General features: G+C 34.6%; 2 protein-coding genes across 2 annotated transcripts in view; one reads left to right on the top strand and one right to left on the bottom strand.

Moving 5' to 3' along the window:
• Nucleotides 1-20,820, top strand: part of LOC117344606 — an 80,614-nt gene that overhangs the window by 16,367 nt on the left and 43,427 nt on the right. Inside the window, exons 10-16 of the mRNA XM_033907416.1 lie at nucleotides 170-364; nucleotides 1,630-1,833; nucleotides 2,227-2,337; nucleotides 3,284-3,485; nucleotides 4,116-4,282; nucleotides 4,587-4,617; nucleotides 5,128-5,255. Of these exons, the coding sequence (XP_033763307.1) occupies nucleotides 170-364; nucleotides 1,630-1,833; nucleotides 2,227-2,337; nucleotides 3,284-3,485; nucleotides 4,116-4,282; nucleotides 4,587-4,617; nucleotides 5,128-5,255 (1,038 nt within the window). The remainder of the gene's footprint in view (nucleotides 1-169; nucleotides 365-1,629; nucleotides 1,834-2,226; nucleotides 2,338-3,283; nucleotides 3,486-4,115; nucleotides 4,283-4,586; nucleotides 4,618-5,127; nucleotides 5,256-20,820) is intronic.
• LOC117344608 lies at nucleotides 9,394-20,806 on the bottom strand. Its single transcript, XM_033907417.1, has 2 exons — nucleotides 20,104-20,806; nucleotides 9,394-10,172 (listed from the first exon to the last, which is right to left on the bottom strand). The coding sequence occupies exons 1-2, from the start codon at nucleotides 20,764-20,766 to the stop codon at nucleotides 10,170-10,172; spliced, it is 666 nt and encodes a 221-aa protein (XP_033763308.1). The 5' UTR covers nucleotides 20,767-20,806; the 3' UTR covers nucleotides 9,394-10,169.

Genomic DNA, 20,820 nt, shown 5'->3' on the forward strand with positions numbered 1-20,820 from the left:
AAAGTTGTTTTAAATCGTGGTCAGCTATCAATACTTAAGTTAACAATTAATTAAAGCTGTCAAATAATATTATTTTCTTGTTAAAATTTGAATGTCTAAGATTTAAAAAAAAACTATTATGATATATCTAATAGGTAAAAAAGTATTGTTGCTGCTTTTTTTTGTTCAGGCTGATGTGAATGCCAAATTACTAGTTGGAGCTAAGCAGGCATCTGCTGCCCATCCAGAGTACCAGGAAATATATGCTGCAGTGTTTTCCTATATAACATCAGATGCCATTACTACCATGTTAAAGGATGGAATAGTGTCCATTAAGTCGTCAGTCAAGGCCAACAGACGTATGCTGAACATTCTAGAATACTTTGTAAGTATTGGGAGTATGAATCAGATAGCAAAGATCATATTATTATAGTTGGTCCAGAACTATAAATGACAGCTCTCAGAACTATTATTGATAGAGCTCTCCGAACTTACAATGATAGAGCTCTCCGAATAATCGATGATAGAGCTCTCCAAACTATCAATGACAGAGCTCTCCAAACTATCAATGATAGAGCTCTCACAACTGTCAATGATAGAGCTCTCACAACTATCAATGACATAGCTCTCACAATTATATGTGACAGAGCTCATCAAACTATCAATGACAGAGCTCTCCAAACTGTCAATGATAGAGCTCTCACAACTATCAATGATAGAGCTCTCACAACTATCAATGACAGAACTCTTACAACTATCAGTGACAGAGCTCTCAGAATTATAAGTGAAAAGGCTCTCAGAAATATCAATGATAGAGCTCTCACAACTATCAATGATAGAGCTCTCACAACTATAATTGATAGCTCTCACAAATATCAATTACAGAGTTTTCAGAAGTATCAATGACCGAGTTCTCAGAACATCAATAATACAGCTCTCTCAGCTATCAATGATAGAGAATCGCATGGTCTTGCTAGTAAGTAAATGTATATACACATATATGTAGTTTTTTCACACCACTCTCTATAATTCTAATGATCTTAAACATATTTTTCTATAGTTTTTCAGACTTTGTACACGATATTTTATCTATCACTGTAGAGACGATAATGCAACATTTTTATTCTGAAATCTGATATCAATGCAATGTCGTCCACTTGCTGTATTTAGGGACGAATCGTCTTTGAACTCTTCGATATACTTTCACGTGCGGGGGAATTCAAAATATCTCTGCCGTTGGTCGCATAGCGTTCTAGTGTTGAACATGGTACAGTCACGCTAGTATCCGCCTTCGGCCCACGTTTGCCGAAGGGTTCATTGTGGTCTCTCGAGTTACTAAAACATTATTCTTATTGTATTTTATTGTATTTCCAGTACTTCTTATATATTATATGTGATTGTATTTGTAATTTTTTGTGTTTTGATAAAGGGGTGGATTGCCTCGAAAATTTAACAAGCCTCATTGTTCACACTGTTTGAATTACTTCTTTGCCCCATATAATCATTACAAGTAATTCGTATCCTCCATACATTTATGTGAGGATCCAGTGTTATCTGGATTATACTGTTCATATTATTACTTTGACCCATATCACACACATATATATATATATATTATATACTTAAGACATTAAATTCTGTTTATTTTAGGGAAGAGCCAAATGCTTAGAACTAACCAATCAGGATAGTGCTGTGGCCTCAGTACAGTGCATGGAGAATCTGTTATCTACTGCTTTTGATAGTAACCATGGAAACAATGATGGTTCAACTTCTCTGGTCAGCAAAGGAACGCCTATGTATGTCAGAGATGAAATGGTGAAGACTCTCACGAAAGTCTTCAATGGGGATACAGAGGTAATGATGCTATTTATTAATGAAAAACAATTGACCGATCTCCATATTTGGATTCTAAAGGGAAAAAATGCTATATCTGTTACAACATTGATTCCATGACATATTTCTTGCAAATTGCTAGCATTTGAAGTTAAAATGGACTCTGACGCCCATCCTTGATTATGTTTGTCTGTCCATCTTTAAATTATAAATATAACCATTTAATTTCCTTCCAAAGATCCCAAGACTGTTCTTATATTGTCTGGAGGTGTGGGGACAACACCATATGCTTTTTGGCACATACAGCTTCATGCTCCCTTTCAGATTAATGATCACGTTTGCTCAAGACATTTCAAAATCATAAGCTAGTGATAGATTCTTCTAAGTCAGCTCTGATATTTCTTGATTTTTCAGCAAGGAACAAATGGTGCGGCCTTGTACTCTGAACTAGGGCTGAGTTGTTCATTGACATCCACATCCAATGTACTGCTAAGTCAGCTTACTGACACTGTACCCCCAGAGGTGGTATGTATAACCGTCATCTCACAAGTAAATGTACTGTTAGACACTGTACCCCCTGAGGTGGTATGTATAACCGTCATCTCACAAGTAAATGTACTGTTAGACACTGTACCCCCAGAGGTGGTATGTATAACCGTCATCTCACAAGTAAATGTACTGTTAGACACTGTACCCCCAGAGGTGGTATGTATAACCGTCATCTCACAAGTAAATGTACTGTTAGACACTGTACCCCCGGCTGTGGTATGTATAACCGTCATCTCACAAGTAAATGTACTGTTAGACACTGTACCCCCTGAGGTGGTATGTATAACCGTCATCTCACAAGTAAATGTACTACTGTTAGACACTGTACCCCGGCAGTGGTATAGGTCACAATTTACTGAAATTGTGATGTCACAATTGAGACCATGATGTAATTATGTTAAGACAGATTTGAGACTGTGGTGTCATGATTTTGTGTCGTGACAATGTAATATCACATTTGAATGTCACAGCATTTTGTAGTGTTCCATTTATAAACCTCATGAAAATTTAACAAATTCAAGATATGTTTGGTCATATGACATTACTCAACACCTGCACATGTTCATATAGATCTTGTTTAATTTGACCTTTTCAAGCTTCATGCCGGGTCCTCATTTAGACCAGAGTATAGTCCTATTCTCATTATAATGACATATCTCGTTGGATTGTTTTTCCTGACAAAACAAATCCATTATATTTCATTTGGCACACTCCTTACCTTTATCCTCTTTCTTATCATTGTCTTCATTGTCCTCTTCATCAATCTGGAAATGGTGTCTCATTTGTATTTTGGAAGGACAGAGAAACGAGGACTTAATTAACAGTCACATCAGTCTGAATCCCTTTGTTGGAAAGAAAATTCATTAGTAATTCTCTTTATTAAGAGATTTTTGTGATGTAATGGTAACGTTTCTGATTTCAGGATGTGATCAGGAAGACTGACAATAAGGATATCATCTTCGCCCAGAACATGTTTGAATTTACTCACCCGGCGTCAAACAGTGTGCTTCATCGAGTGGTTAACATGGCTTCACAAATTCGTAAACCTCTCTTCATTTGGCAGACAGGCTGTGTACAACAGGAGGGTTTGGTGGAAATTATACTGGAAATACAGCATAATACTGGTAAGGATGTATTTGATGACTGGTTCTCATATTAATCAGTATGGAGTGGAGTCTGTTAGGGGTCGCGATAGCTCAGTCGGTTAGAGCTCCAGACACGTAATCTCTGGTGAAGATCCAAGGTGCGTGGTTTGACACTCCCTACCGGTGTCCATTTGTGTTTCTCAGGAAGCTGAGAGACAAGCTGGTCTCTCCTGTCATGGTTATGTCCTTGGGCAAGACATTTTACCCCAATCGCTCTGGATGGCAATTATTATGGGCCTCCTGTATATTGTTCAGTGAGGTAGTCACCAACTACTACAATGAGACTCTGCCTCAAACATTTTATCCAGCTTTGTTTATAACAATGCCCAAGATGACTATTTATAGATAGCACTAGTGCAATGTCCTTCCTGTTGAATGACTGTTGAATTGACGTCCCTAATTATTTTGTACTAGTTGGTAAGCATATGGATCTGTTGAATAAGAGTATCAACAAACTTAACAAATTTGCACTTCATCTACCAATAAGGTACAGGTGATTTTGATCTGCACAACTTGTAAAATTTTACTTTTTGTGTTCGGTGACAGTTCTTGCTTTTTGTGTTTTTGTGGCAGATGTTAAAAATTACTTTTTTTTTTTTTTGGGGACAGATGGAAGTAAACTACTAGTAAAGGGTCAAACTCCACAGGAAAGCTCCCAGTTCACAGACAAGTCCAAGATTGTAGTGGACCGGGCCAATATCCGACTCTGGCAGCTCGTGGAACAGTACAGTCAACTGGCTAGGAAAGTCATTAAACAGATGGGTCTGTTTGCCAAGGTTAGTCTAGAGATAGTCTTAGTCAAATTACAAAGTTATTAAACAGATGGGTCTGTTTGCCAAGGTCAGTCTGGAGATAGTCTTAGTCAAATTACAAAGTTATTAAACAGATGGGTCTGTTTGCCAAGGTTAGTCTAGAGACAATCTTAGTTGAATTACAAAGTCTTTAAACAGATGGGACTGTTTGCCAACTAAAAGGTACGGTACATAAACTATTTCAGTCAAATTACAAAGTCAGTATGTATATACATATATATATATAGTATTTACATTTTTATGAACAGTTTGCATCTTTACATTTTAGGTCGAACCAAAAGGCACTAACCCTAAACCAAGTAAGTATTACACAATGTAGTAGTGGAAATGATTAAGATTTAAAGATATTAATTATATTTATCATATCACAGATATATGCTTTGCATGGAAATGATTTAATTTCTAAAGTGTATTTTAAGCAATATGCATTTATTAGTAGATATTAAGCATTTACATTTATAATTTGAATTGTATGTTTGAAATAAAAAGGATTTTTTATAAAAAAAGATTTGGATGTATAAAGTTCAACAAGGATAAAAATGCCTTGAAATGTTATAAAGAAATTGATATCCGTGATGTACATGTTCACGGTTTCAAAGTTTGAAAATGCATTAACTTTTTATACAGAACCTTGATAGACATTCAGAGAATTTGTATTTCCTGGAAATTACCTAATATTTAAAGTATCGTATGATGTGATTAAATTTAAATGAAAAAAAAAGTTATAAAATTGCTGTTGATCGGGGATTATAAGCATAAGAATGAATCTGAAAGTATGGTCATGGCAGCGTTTGTATTGTATGTAACAGGTAATGTGTTTGCCTGTATCTCTGATCACAAAATGCCGGTTCCGAACAAAGGGGAGGAAAAGTCATCATCGCAGGCACAGCTGTGTGAGATGTGTGGAATCACTGTGAACCAATACCTCCTACAAACGGTAATCCATCGTAAAATATTCTCTTAAATATTGGAGTACAATTTAGTTTAAAATATATTTTTTTTTTTTGTATTTGTTTTATTTTTTCAGAGATTTTCATACAGTGTAAAGTACATAGTATTCAATTGTATTCAGAATAATCATTATTACAGCACCATAGAATTGTAGATGATCCAACACAAATACACACATCTTAATCCAGATTCATAAAATCATTTACTTTTGATGAATTTTCTAAATGTTACTTTCCCACTGTATTTAAAGAAAGGAAGAAAGCAGAAGAAAAGGTGTAGAGCAGACAGAAAAATCATAGCAATAAAGCAATAGGGACGAAACAAGAAACATGGACAAAGACATATATATAGTAACAAAGACAGACATAGAGACAGAGAGAGAGGGAGAGAGAGACAAAGAGAGGTGTCAGAAAATCAAATATTTACAGTATGGTCTGTAGTCTAACCCAGATGTACACAGGATAAACAGAATTGCTGGTAAGACAATTTAGGTCTGACTTATAATTAGACCAGCTTTACTGTATATGAATGAAGACTGGCAAGGGAAAGACAAGAGGATTTAAACATGTATTGTCGTCAGCAAGTGTCACCACATATGATTATAGCAATAAAATTTTATTTTGAAATCTTATAGAAACAATAATATGTATTAACTTTGGTTACATATAACATTACAAAGTATAGCAGTAAACAAGAATCTAAGGACAATAATCAGCAAATTGAAGTTCTAAGAGATATTAAGTAATTTTTGCCATTTTTTCCATTCATTTTGAAAATTTTCCTTATACTTGTCCCCTTTACCCATTGCAATATATTTTTGTGTAACATAATGATCTTTAATAGTTTTTTTGAGACCAGTCAAAGATAAATTAATTTGTAGACACCTTGTTGAATAAATATACTGTTTAATAATTAAAATGATTGTACTGTCTATTGGTGTTCTTATTCCATCTTGATTATATAATCCAAAAATAAAAGTTTCCTTATTATATGCGAAAGGTATCATTAAAGAATCTAATAAAAACTCAAAATTTTGTAACATAACTTGCACCTTATCACATTCCCAAAGTGTATGTTCTATTGTTTCAATATCAGTTTTGCACCAGTAGCATTACGGATTTTCTGCTATTCCTGCCTTAAATAGAAATGAATTTGTTGTTAAGATGTGTTGATTAATTCTATATTGTAGCCACTGTAGTTTTGAATTTTTGGTTATATAAAAAGGCAATTTGTATATTTTCCTCCATGTTTCATTATCAAAGTTGAAGATATCCCATTTTTTTCTTCCAGTGGATATTATGTTATTTTTACTGAGTAAATAGTAAAAGTCTTTTGTTCCCTTTTTACTGCGAAAAAGAATTTTCATATCAATTGGTATAAATGGGTAGATAGGAGATGATAATTCCTGTTTCTGAATATGTTTTCTAATAGCTGAGATAAGTCCTCGATATTTAAGGATGTTTGTATTAATATCAAAGACCCGTTGAAATTCTTCGAAGGAGTAAAATGAATTATTGTTTTTGTTAATTAAGTCACTAATTACAATAATTCCTTTATTGTACCAATCTTGATAAAAAATATTCTGATTATCTACTTTAATTAATTTATTATACCAAATTGGTGTTTTAGCCAACATATCTGGGGATTTATATAAGTAGTTTTTATTAGATAGTTTTATCCATGCTTTAAAGACATCTTTCCAGAATAGATTTTTACATTTATTGTGACATATTGAGATATATTCCATCCCACAGTTAGCCATAAGGTGATCATCAACAAAAGATCTAAGAATTAACTGCCATTTACTTGAACTTGTAAAAAGTCTCCTTAACCATGTTAGCTTCAAAGATTCAATGAATGACTTCACATGTAACATTTTTAGCCCCCCATCAATGTATTTTTTAATAGTTACATCTCTTTTCACCTTATCTATTTTACTTTTCCAAAGAAAACAATACAGTTCTGTGTTTAATTTTTTCAAGAAATTCTCCTCTGGATTTGGCAAAGAGATAAAGAGATGATTGAACTGAGAAATTAATAAAGCCTTTATAATATGAATTCTACCGATTGGAGTTAAGACTCGTCGTTCCCAAATTCTAATAAGTGCCTTTAACTTTACTAATTTCTTATCATAATTTAGTTTAGGTATTCGATGAAGGTCAACATGAAATTCGATTCCTAAAAGTGTAAATGTTTGATTTCTCCACTGTAGATTCAGTTCAGGGTAGACAACTTCATCACTATATTTTTTGCTTCCAATCCAAATAGCCTGGGTTTTAGATATATTTATTTTCAATCCTGATATTTTTGCAAAAGATTTTAATTCATCAATAGATTCTTTAAGGGATTCCTCTGTTCCATCCAAGATCAGTGAAGTGTCATCAGCATATTGAGACAGTAAAATAGGAATATTATCAACATCAATACCTTTTATATTATTATTGTTCCTTATTCTAATAGCTAAGATTTCAGCACACATTATAAATATATATGGTGCAATTGGGTCCCCCTGCCTACAGCCTCTCTCTATTTCAAAAAAAAGGAGACAGATTTCCCCCTTGATTAATCGCTGAGCTTGAATTGTTTTGTAGAACCTTCACCCATTTCTTAATATCTTCCCCAAATTTAAAAAAATCAAGAACTTTATCAATAAACTTCCAAGAAACAGAGTCAAAAGCCTTTTCAAAATCAATAATCAACAACATTCCAGGTATATTTTTATCTTCTGCATATTGCATAATATCATAAACAATTCGAGTGTTTTCCCCAATATAACGTCCTGAGATGAAACCCGTTTGATCAGTATGAATTAATTTATTCAAAACTATTTTTATTCGGTTAGCTATTGATCCTGATGCAATTTTATAAATAATATTGAGTAAAGAAATTGGTCTCCAGTTTTTAAGATATTGTCGAGGCTTATCTCCCTTAGGTATACATGTTATTATGCCCTGTCTTTGTGTAATTGATAATTGACCCTGATTGAACCCATAATTAATTGATCTGACTATAAAAGTACCTAACTGTTTCCAGAAGCATTTAAAAAATTCCACAGTGAACCCATCAGAGCCTGGGCTTTTATTATTTTTCATAGCTTTTAAAGTATTTGATGCTTCATTAAGAGTAATTATACCTTCTAATTTGTTAGATTGTGCCTCTGTTAATTTTGGAATATCAATATCTTTTAAAAAATCACCTAGGTGAATATCCTCTATATAATGATCAATTGTATACAATTTTTTGTAAAAATGTTTTACCTCATCGAGAATTTCTGCTTGTTTAGTTATTTTATCACCATTTTCTTTCTCTATCATTGGTATTAACTTTGAGGTGTAATTTCTGTTTTCTAAATTTAAGAAATAATGTGTTGGTTTTTCACCCTCTTCTACCCATTTAGCTCTAGATCGAATTAAGCTACCTTTTAATTTATTCAATCTTATATTTTGTAATTCTTGTTTTTTTTCATTCACCCTGTCTATATCAACCTCATTACTATCTTCTAGTTCATGTATAGTTTCTATAAGTCTACTTTCGTTCAAATTCTGTATCTTCTTTTTATATGACGAGTGGGAAATGGTTTTGCCTCGAATTTCTATTAAAAGTGTTTCCAAAAAAAGTTGATCGCTTATCATAAATTGTATATCAGAATCAGGTATATTGCTGATGTTTTCTAAATGATAAACTGGAAGAGCATATTGTCTTTTAATGTCTAAAATAAGTTTATTTATAAGTTCTAAGTAATCTAAATCATGTAAAAGTGAATTGTTAAACTTCCATAATCCTTTTCCTTTTCTGAATTCGTTAAACTTTAAAGCAATTACAGGAAGTGAATGATCTGTTCTATAGCCTGGTTCAATATTTGAATAATGAATGCTTGGTAATAGATTGTCCGAAATAAGAAAAAGATCTAGCCTAGCTTGTTTAACAGGATTACTTCTCCTCCAGGTGTATCTTCTATTTTCTGGATGCTGTTCTCTATATATATCTACCATTCCCAACTCTTCTATAAGTTCAATTATTTTATCCCTGGCTTTTGGGTTATTGATATTTTTATAGCTTTTATCATAATCCACTGTAGGGTTCAAAACTAAGTTAAAATCACCACATATTATAAATGAATCATTGCCAAATAGATTAATAGTTTCAGTTAAGTTTTCATAAAATTCTGGATTGTCTGAATTAGGGCCATATAGTGTAATTAATGTTACTTTTCTACCTTCTATCCTCATATCAAGTGCCAAAAAATTACCAGACAACTCCCTTTTTACCTGCAATACTTTTACTTCAAAATTGTTATTGAGTAAAATTGCTACCCCCCGTGCATTTGATCTGAATGAATTAAAATAGCAGTCATAACCCCATTCTGCTCTAATTATATTTTCAAGTTCAGGAGTGAAATGTGTATCCTGTAAACAGAAAATATTATAATGCTTATTTTTCAAGTAAGAAAAAACATCTTTTCTTTTATGTCTATCTCCTAGACCTTGACAGTTTGCTGATATTATCTTTATACACTCAACAAGTTACATATCTAAACCGTTTATCTTATTAGAATCATTGACCATATATGTGACACAGCCGAAGTCAACGTGAGAGGGCAGGAGCTCTAGCGGAGCCCTTGCCAGCAGCAGAATAGTAATAAATCTGACACTCAAGAAGAAAAGGAAAGGAAGCAGTGATAGACATAAGGAAAAAACACAGAAAAACATAGATGAGATCAAACAAAAAATAAGAAAAAGAGAAAGAAATGACACACTTTCGACTATACCTAAATCATATACTACTTGCTTTACCTGTACTCTTACACCTTGCACATTTGTTTCCTTTTCATCCATGCATACTTTCACAATATTCCACTCCGCATAAATAAAGCAAGAAGTGAAACCGGAAGTCAGCAGTACTACTATAACATAACCAGAAAAGAAACCTGGTGTGGCGGATCATATTATCCGTCTTGCTATATGTATTTAAATATACTATTCATGTATGTTCAGTTGCATTGGTTAGTAGGATATATCATAAAAAATTCCTAACAGGGTGGCGAGTATTTCCCACCTACACCAGGTATTACAAGTATATTTTTATACCGGTGTCATATAAGATAAGTATCCCCCATAGGATTTGTATCCGGATACTAAAACTGGCCATAGGATTTGTATCCCCCCCATAGGAAAAGTATCCCCCCTATTCATACGAAACCTTATCTGTATACGGGTGTTCAATACAATGAATTTATATACTAGAAAGTATTAATGAACTCTTTTTTTGATAATTGGAGGATTAAAGGAGTTTTTAAGATATTGGGAGAATGGACTGCAGGGGTGTATGTTTTATATACAGACTTATCTATTTAATCATGACATGTCAATTTAAGTGACAGCAAATATGATATAAACAATTTGCAGTGGTTCCCTGTTCACTTTTATATATGTGTTCATCTCTGCATAACTGGTGACTCTTAACCTAGGTGTATATAATGGTTGTCATCAAAGACAATTAGGGAGGGGGTGGTGAGCAGTCATGCATGGGGTCAGGGTGTGATGTACACACAATCAGCAGGATGGCCATGGACTTGACAGGTGTGAATTTATTGTGGATGATGTGTGTTATGACAAGCATTTTTTTTTTTTAAGTCTTAAACTTATAAATATTAGGATTTGGTTTGGTTTAAAGAAAATAGCTCATAGAGATTTAGGTTGTTTTTTTTTATTTAAACATTTATTACTATTATTATATTGTCCATATTTCTTTAGTATTAATTATTATTATATATAATCTATAATTATAAGTTATTACCTAGTACTGTGTGTGATATAAATGAATATTTAATAATGGCTTTGATTTATTAAAGGTATATATATATATATACATACCATTTTTTCCAATTTCCAGAAAGACATGGATTTTTACAATTAAAAAAAAATTAAGTTTTTGCTGGTTCGTTTCAATATGGTTTTCTCCATTCACAACTTGACAAGATAAATTGGATGCATACAATATTAACAAAACAAATATAATCTATCTTTTAACATCCTTTCTTTAACATAAATATGCTGATTTCTATAGCCATAGCATTTGTATCCCCTCATTTCTTAATTAATTAAGTTAATTTCTATAACAGTAGGATTTGTAGCTCCCCTACTTTATGTCATTTAATCTGATTTCTATAGCCATAGGAATTGTATCCCCCCTACTTTATGTCATTTAATCTGATTTCTATAGCCATAGGATTTGTATCCCCCCTACTTAATGTCATTTAATCTGATTTCTATAGCCATAGGAATTGTACCCCCCTACTTTATGTCATTAAAGCTGATTTCTATAGCCATAGGATTTGTATCCCCCCCTACTTTATGTCAGTTAAGCTTATTTTTATAGCCGTAGGATTTGTATCCCCCCTACTTTATGTCATTTAAGCTGATTTCTATGGCCATAAGAATTGTATCCCCCCTACTTTGTCATTAAAGCTGATTTCTATAGCCATAGGATTTGTATCCCCCCTACTTTATGTCATTTTATCTGATTTCTATAGCCGTAGGAATTGTATCCCCCAACTTTATGTCATTTAGGCTGATTTCTATAGCCATATAGGATTTGTATCCCCCTACTTTATGTCATTAAGGCTTATTTCTATAGCCGTAGGAATTGTATCTCCCAACTTTATGTCATATACCAGGGTAAGTTGATTTCTATAGCCATAGGAATTGTATCCCCCCTACTTTATGTCATTTAATCTGATTTCTATAGCCATAGGATTTGTATCCCCCTCTACTTTATGTCATATTAGTTGATTTCTATAGCCTTAGGATTTGTATCCCCCTACATTATGGCATTTAAGCTGATTTCTATAGTCGTAGGAATTGTATCCCCCCAACTTAAGTATGTCATTAAAATTATGGTTCTTATTGGAAAACCTGTTTATAGTGACCGGTTGCCATAGCAACCATAATTTTGAGAAAAAGAAAGAGGCATGCACATCTACACATGGTCTATACGGGGTATACTCATATTCTATCGAAGTAACAAGATAGGTACAAACATGGTCTAACAGTAACGGGTGGGCATACTCATGTTCTATCAAAGTAACAAGATAGGTACAAACATGGTCTAACAGTAACTGGTGGGCATACTCATGTTCTATCAAAGTAACAAGATAGGTACAAACATGGTCTAACAGTAACTGGTGGGCATACTCATGTTCTATCAAAGTAACAAGATAGGTACAAACATGGTCTAACAGTAACGGGTGGGCATACTCATGTTCTATCAAAGTAACAAGATAGGTACAAACATGGTCTAACAGTAACTGGTGGGCATACTCATGTTCTATCAAAGTAACAAGATAGGTACAAACATGGTCTAACAGTAACTGGTGGGCATACTCATGTTCTATCAAAGTAACAAGATAGGTACAAACATGGTCTAACAGTAACTGGTGGGCATACTCATGTTCTATCAAAGTAACAAGATAGGTACAAACATGGTCTAACAGTAACTGGTGGGCATACTCATGTTCTATCAAAGTAACAAGATAGGTACAAACATGGTCTAACAGTAACGGGTGGGCATACTCATGTTCTATCAAAGTAACAAGATAGGTACAAACATGGTCTAACAGTAACGGGTGGGCATACTCATGTTCTATCAAAGTAACAAGATAGGTACAAACATGGTCTAACAGTAACGGTTGGGCATACTCATGTTCTTTCAAAGTAACAAGATAGGTACAAACAAGGTCTAACAGTAACGGGTGGGTAAACTCATATTCTATCGAAGTAACAAGATAGCTAGTTTACATGTTTTGATAGTATTAGTATAACAAAAGGCAATATAGATAATATTATAGATAAAGATAACAAAATGTTATTTTTTGCACAACAAAAGATGTGACCCTTACGTGGTTTCAGTATAGAATTATACATGGAATATTGGCAATATGAGTACTGTAAATCACTTACATTTTGCGTGGGATTTATTTTCCTGTTAATTCGCGAGGAGAGTCAAACGCAAATTCAAATCCCTCACGAATATTTATATAAGAACAAGAGGCCCATGGGCCTTAACGGTCATCTGACAAACACTTACATTTACAGCAGGGACACACACCCCATTCCAGCATTATTACCATAAATTATTTATCGCAGCCAGTTATGTTTTAGATCAAATTTGGTTTTTATCCATTTAGCTTGTCCAGGAAGAGCAGCATCATAAAGCAAAATTTTAGCCAAGTTCCCATTTTTGGGGCATGCCCCTCTGTCCCAATGGGTCAGACAAGACTCATTTATATCAATTAGGATTGCCTTTCCCCAATGATGTTTCATACTAAATATGGTTGTAATCAATTAAGGCATTAAGGAGGAATTGCATTTTTAAGAAATGTTTAACCTAAGCACTCCTTTTGCCCCATCTTTTTTTCCCCAGGGGTCAAACCTGTCTCATTAAAAAATATGATTGCTGTCACCTAATATGTTTCACATCAAATTTGGTTGTAATGCACCAAAAGGTTAGGGAGGATTAGGATTTAACAGCAAATATTCACCAAAGTTCCCATTTTGGGGCCCTGCCCCTCAGGCCCCAGGGGTCACACTAGCCTCGTTTATATAAAATATGACCACCCTTCCCAAAGGATGTTTCACACCATATTTCGTATTAATCCACCCAAGGGTTAGAGAGAAGTAGATTTATAGCAAAAATTCACCAAAGTTCCCCTTTTGGGGCCCCGCCCCTCTGGCCCTAGGGGTCAAACCAGCCTCATTTATATAAAATATGATCGTCCTCCTCCAATGATGTTTCACACCAAATTTGGTAATAATTCACTATGGGTGTTAGGAGGAATAGGATTTTATAGCAAAATTTCATCAAAGTTCCCCTTTTGGGGCCCCGCCCCTCTGGCCCCAGGGGCCACACCAGCCTCATTTATATAAAATATGACCACCCTCCCCCAATGATGTTTCACAACATATCTGGTTGAAATCCACTAAAGGGTTAAGGAGGAGTAGGATTTTATAGCAAAATTTCATCAAAGTTCCCCTTTTGGGGCCCCGCCCCTCAGGCCCCAGGGGTCACACCAACTTCATTTATATAAAATATGACCGCCCTCCCCCAATGATGTTTCACACCAAATTTAGTTGTAATCCACCCAAGGGTAAAGGAGGAGTAGGATTTTATAGCAATATTCACCTAAGTTCCCTTTTTGGGGCCCCGCCCTTCTGGCCCCAGGGGTCAGACCAGCCTCATTTATATAAAATATGATTGCCCTCCCCCAATGATGCTTCAAACCAAATTTGGAAGTAATCCACCCAAGGGTTAAGGAGGAGTAGCGTTTTGAAAGAAAAAGTTTACGGACGGCGCACGGCGCACGGCGGACGACGACGGACGAAGCACGATGACTATAGGTCATCCTGACCCTTTGGGTCAGATGACCTAATGACAATAATAAGTGGTGTCCATTTTGAATCTATCGTAATCTTTATTTGGTGAACAGACATCGCCATTAAAGTATATATCTAGAGTGTATTTTTATATCACAAAACACCAACATTTCACACACAAAAAACCCGCTGAACACTAATATTGTAGTTGAACTCGGACTTATTAATAATACCTTCTAGACGACGATTTAGTTAATTTAAGCGCAGAAGGTCTGATCCCGAAGATCCTGGATAATCACCCAGAAGACGTCGTACTTGCTTACATACATGTATTTTGTACTTCACATCACTTGATTCTACATGTTTGTTCACTGTTTCTGTAATTGGGACTGGCAAATTATCTTTGGTTACTATTTTTAGCTCACCTGGCCCGAAGTGCCAGTGAGCTTATGGCATGGTGCGTCGTCTGTCCGTCAACTTTTCCTTTAAATCGCTACTAGTCCTAAACTACTCGGTGGATTTTGATCCATATTTGGTCTGAAGCATCTTTGGGTGAAGGGGAACCAATTTTGTATAAACGGTGGGTCTGGCCTCCCAGGGGCCTAAGGGGCGGGGCCCAATAGGGGAAATATAGCAAATTCTTTGAAATCCTTCTTCTTCTGTAGGAATAAAGGGATTTGATCCATATTTGGTCTGAAACATCCTTGGGTGAAGGGGAACCAATTTTGTATAAACGGTTGGTCTGGCCCCCCAGGGGCCCAATAGGGGAAATAGAGATTAGTCTTTAAATTGCTACTAGTCATAAAGTTTTTAATGGATTTTAACCAGATTCTGTCAGGAACATCCTTGTGGGAAGGGGAACAGAGTTTGTATAAATTTTTACTATGAACCCCCAGGGGCCTGAGGGGCGGGGCAAATAGGGAAAATAGGGTTAATCCTTTAAATCGCTACTAGTCATAAAGTTATAAATGAATTTGAACCAAATTTGGTCAGGAACATCCTTGGAAGAAGGGAAACAGAATTTGAACTAGAACTGTCTCCAGAATGGCTGATTAATACCCCCGCAATCTGCACAAGTCAATGGTGAATTGGAACTGTTAATTAGAGGCTTATTAAGATAACCCAGTAATATAGTGACCAGTTGCCATAGCAACCATAATTAAAAAAAAAAAAAAAAAGTGGCATGCACATCTACACATGGTCCTCTATATTTGTGTGAAGTTTCATTGAATTGGCCTATCGGTTAGGAGGAGTTGTCTGGACAAACTTAAAGATATGGTTCTTATATCAGAAAACCTGTTTATAGTGACCAGTTGCCATAGCAACCATAATTTTGAGAAAAATAAATTGGCATGCACATCTACACATGGTCCTCTATATTTGTGTGAAGTTTCATTGAAATTGGCCATTTAGTTTAGGAGAAGTTGTCCGGACACACTTAAAGTTATGGTTCTTATCAGAAAACCTGTTTATAGTAACCAGTTGCCATAGCAACCGTAATTTTGAGAAAAATAAATTGGCATGCACATCTACACATGGTCCTCTATATTTGTGTGAAGTTTCAATGAAATCGGCCCATCGGTTTAGGAGGAGTTGTCCAGACAAAATGCGTCTACAGACAACGGACGGACGGACATAAAGTAGGGGGGATACAATTCCTATGGCTATAGAAATCAGATTAAATGACATAAAGTAGGGGGGATACAAATCCTATGGCTATAGAAATCAGCCTAAATGACATAAAGTAGGGGGGATACAATTCCTACGGCTATAGAAATCAGCCTAAATGACATAAAGTAGGGGGGATACAATTCCTACGGCTATAGAAATCAGCCTAAATGACATAAATGTGGGGGGATACAAATCCTATGGCTATAGAAATCAGCTTAAATGCCATAAAGTAGGGGGGATACAAATCCTACGGCTATAGAAATCAGCTTAAATGCCATAAAGTAGGGGGGATAAAAATCCTACGGCTATAGAAATCAGCTTAACTGACATAAAGTAGGGGGGATACAAATCCTACGGCTATAGAAATCAGATTAAATGACATAATTGGGGATACAAATCCTATGGCTACAGAAATCAGCCTAAATGACATAAATGTGGGGGGATACAAATCCTACGGCTATAGAAATCAACTTAACTGACATAAAGTAGGGGGGATACAAATCCTACGGCTATAGAAATCAGCATAAATGACATCAAGTAGGGGGATACAATTCCTACAGCTATAGAAATCAGATTAAATGACATAAAGTAGGGGGGATACAAATCCTACGGCTACAGAAATCAGCCTAAATGACATAAATGTGGGGGGATACAAATCCTACGGCTATAGAAATCAGCTTAAATGACATAAAGTAGGGGGGATACAAATCCTACGGCTATAGAAATCAGCTTAACTGACATAAAGTAGGGGGGGATACAAATCCTATGGCTACAGAAATCAGCCTAAATGACATAAATGTGGGGGGATACAAATCCTACGGCTATAGAAATCAGCTTAAATGACATAAAGTAGGGGGGATACAAATCCTATGGCTATAGAAATCAGATTAAATGACATAAAGTAGGGGGGATACAATTCCTATGGCTATAGAAATCAGCCTAAATGACATAAAGTAGGGGGGATACAAATCCTATGGCTATAGAAATCAGATTAAATGACATAAAGTAGGGGGGATACAAATCCTACGGTATAGAAATTAACTAATATGACATAAATTAGGTGGGATACAATTCCTACGGCTATAGAAAACAGATTAAATGACATAAAGTAGGGGGGATACAAATCCTATGGCTATAGAAATCAGATTACATGACATAAAGTAGAGGAGATACAAATCCTATGGTATAGAAATCAACTAATATGACATAAATTAGGGGGGATACAAGTCCTACGGCTATAGAAAACAGATTAAATGACATAAAGTAGGGGGGATACAAATCCTACGGCTATAGAAATCAGCCTAAATGACATAAAGTTGGGGTGATACAAATTCTAATAAAATATTGATTAGGTTGAATATTAACTGTATGTATTCAGACACACTTATTCATTCACATATATGTTGATAAAATCTTTGTTCTAACTGATGATTGTCTGATTGAAAACAATAAACTATTCCATTTGAAGAAGACAGAAATCAGCTGTTGATGCAGTTTTTGATGATTTCTGTTCCTATCACCGACTTTTCATATATTTAATTTTTTTTTTCTAGATAAATTCAACAGTCAGCACAATGAAACAAATAAAGTGTGCAATGTATGTTTAACTTTGATTCATTATTACATATATGATGAAATTGTTGAATACGATCCTAACGAACGAAGTAATACTTAAAGAAAAAGAAAAACTTGATAACATGTGTTATCACTATTTCATATTGCATCTATATGCAATTCTTCAGACTTTGAACATTTTTAACAATTTTGGATAGAACATATATTTGTGTCATTTGAAAATGTCCTAAATACATAATAACAAGTCAATTCTTTAATTCACTAGAAATGAAACTCAAAATTTAAAGTAATGATCACTTGAGTGATTTAAAAGCACACATCTTTATACAGCACATAGATCATGATTTATTTCCTCTTTTCAGTGGGACCCAGAAGAAAATCTGTGATTTGGTTGATGAATTCAAATTCATGTTGGTTGTTTTAGGTTCTTTTTAAGAATGACTTAATGATATATTCTTTTACCCCACTCCAACATCTACATAGGTGAACAGGTGATAGGTAATAATGATTAAAACAACACTCTGTCCACTATGACAGATATTCCCTGGGGCCATCTAACAGGTTTACCTTTCCCCAGGTGACACGTACAGGGCAGACTTTATATTCAGTATAAGTTTCAATTATTACTGCTTCAGTGACTATATCAGGGTTGATCAACAATTCAAATGATTTTTAACAGTTTTGAAATAATTCATCAATTTTATTGAATAGTGAAAGAGAAAAAAAAAATGAAATTATCTGATAATACTTTATTTTCCAACCTTTTAAAGCAGTTTAACGGTAAAAAAAAACATTTCCAAAATTCTTACATTGTTACCTTATGATAAATTTTAGGGGGGGATACAATTCCTATGGGGGGGATACTTATCCTATGGCCATTTATTGTATCCGGATACTTATCCTATGGCCAAATATTGTACCCGGATACTAATCCTATGGCCTGTTTTGGTATCCGGGTACTTATCCTATGGGGGATACAAATCCCACATGACACCTGTCCTATTTACAGGCCTATGATGATATACAAGTGAATTCGGAATTCAGCAGTATTACTATACCATTACCAGAAAAGAAACCATCGATCATATCATCCGTCTTGCTATATATATATATATATATAAACATATATATGTGTCCAGTAAGCAAATAATTATAAGATATATGTGGAATATTGATAAAAAAAAAAATTTCTTTGGGTCATACATAAGTGATGTAGATTCAACCATATATATGTTATGGTGATGCACTATAATACATTGATATAAAATACACACTTTGGTCATCCGTATGTGCATGACCATTGATATGTACGATATATATGTGAGCATATGTTGAGATTTATACAGAAGCTTATCTGGGTGGCGGGTAGATTCCCACCTACACCAAGTTCTTAGTAAATCCCTTATGCACAAGGAGGCACAAATACATAAGAATGGTCATTTACACATACGCATGTAAATGTGTTTTAATTATGTATTATATGTAGGATACTAATAATGTCTGGGTGGCGAGTATTTCCCACCTACTCCTGACATTTATAGATATCCAGCATAAACAGACAAATAAAAAGGTATACAAATAAATGTGAATATATATACGTGTAATAGGTATTAATACACTTGATTACAATCTTGTAGCCTTCTTATTATTGTTGTGAAGATAAATTAATGAAACAATATTTGCACTGTTACACTTTCCACATGTCAGGAATGGTAATCTATTACTGCAAGCAACATATTATTTAATTTATCTTGATTATAATGTCATGTAGGAAAGAGACCCAGCTTATATGAATATTATATACATAATTCATTATAATATAAAAAAAAAAAAAAAAAAAACGCACTCAGTATTATAGAATTGTAATAGCACCATGTAATTACAGGTGCTAGCACCATACATCACAAAGTATCATAAGTAGTTTCATCTTTCATTCACTTTCGACTCTTTCATGCATTTATTAATGTGCAGTAAATATCTGTCAAAATTATAACACTGCACCTAATAATAATCAAATAGAAAATATTAATAATACTAATACATAATCTAGACACATATAATATTCCGAGTCGGTTAATATTTCATTGTCAGATATAAAGAAAGTCAATCAATACCTGATCAATCAACATGTACAAAAGTATCAAAGGGTTCACTATGTATGTCAAATGAGATCATTTGTACATATAAAGTCACTGATTATCAGATATGATTACTTACGCGGAAATTGTTATCGTCCATCAAAAAGGCCTCCGACAAAATTGTATCAGCATAAATTCTCCTTTTTTTTCCAGATTTCAACAACACAAACAGTTTTCCATCCATACTCCATGAACGCTCAACACATTGGAGTTCGAAAGCAGCCTTTAGTCTCTGTTGATTTATTCGAGTCAAGTCCTCTGTGATGTATATCCCAGATCCCTTCAACACTTTCCTTCCCTGGATAATCTCTATCTTCTTCCTTCTGTGAGTGAACTTGCAGATAATGCTACGTGGTTTACCTCGCTGAAAAGGCCCAAGTCTGTGTGCAATGTCTATGTCAGATTTGCAGATCGCAACTTTCAACTTGTCCTTCACAAAACTCACAATCTTTCCAACACAATCTTCTACAGACTCATTTCTATTAGAATCTTCCAGTCCAACTATCCTGATAGAGTTTTTTCTCCCGTGCTGCTCCAGATCATTTTGTTTGATTTCCAATTCTATCCTTTTATCTTCCGAGTCTGATAAATGTTGTTCAAGCTTGGTAACTGTTTGTTTCAAGTCCTCATTTTGCTCCTCTAAGTCGAACACACGACCCTCCAATCTCTCTATCAGTTCTCTGTTTTCTCGTCTGATTTCTTCTCTTAAACTTATCATCTGTTGACACATATCCTCCTTCATCGTTGACAGTATAGTGAATATATTGTCCAGTTTCTCATCAGTAGACATTTTCCC

This window comes from Pecten maximus, chromosome 16, assembly GCF_902652985.1.
Source record: "Pecten maximus chromosome 16, xPecMax1.1, whole genome shotgun sequence".
NCBI lineage: Eukaryota > Metazoa > Mollusca > Bivalvia > Pectinida > Pectinidae > Pecten > Pecten maximus.

Excerpts from the sequence above, each read along its gene's own strand:
- LOC117344608 (XM_033907417.1), bottom strand. The coding sequence starts at position 20,766 with ATGAAGGAGGATATGTGTCAACAGATGATAAGTTTAAGAGAAGAAATC.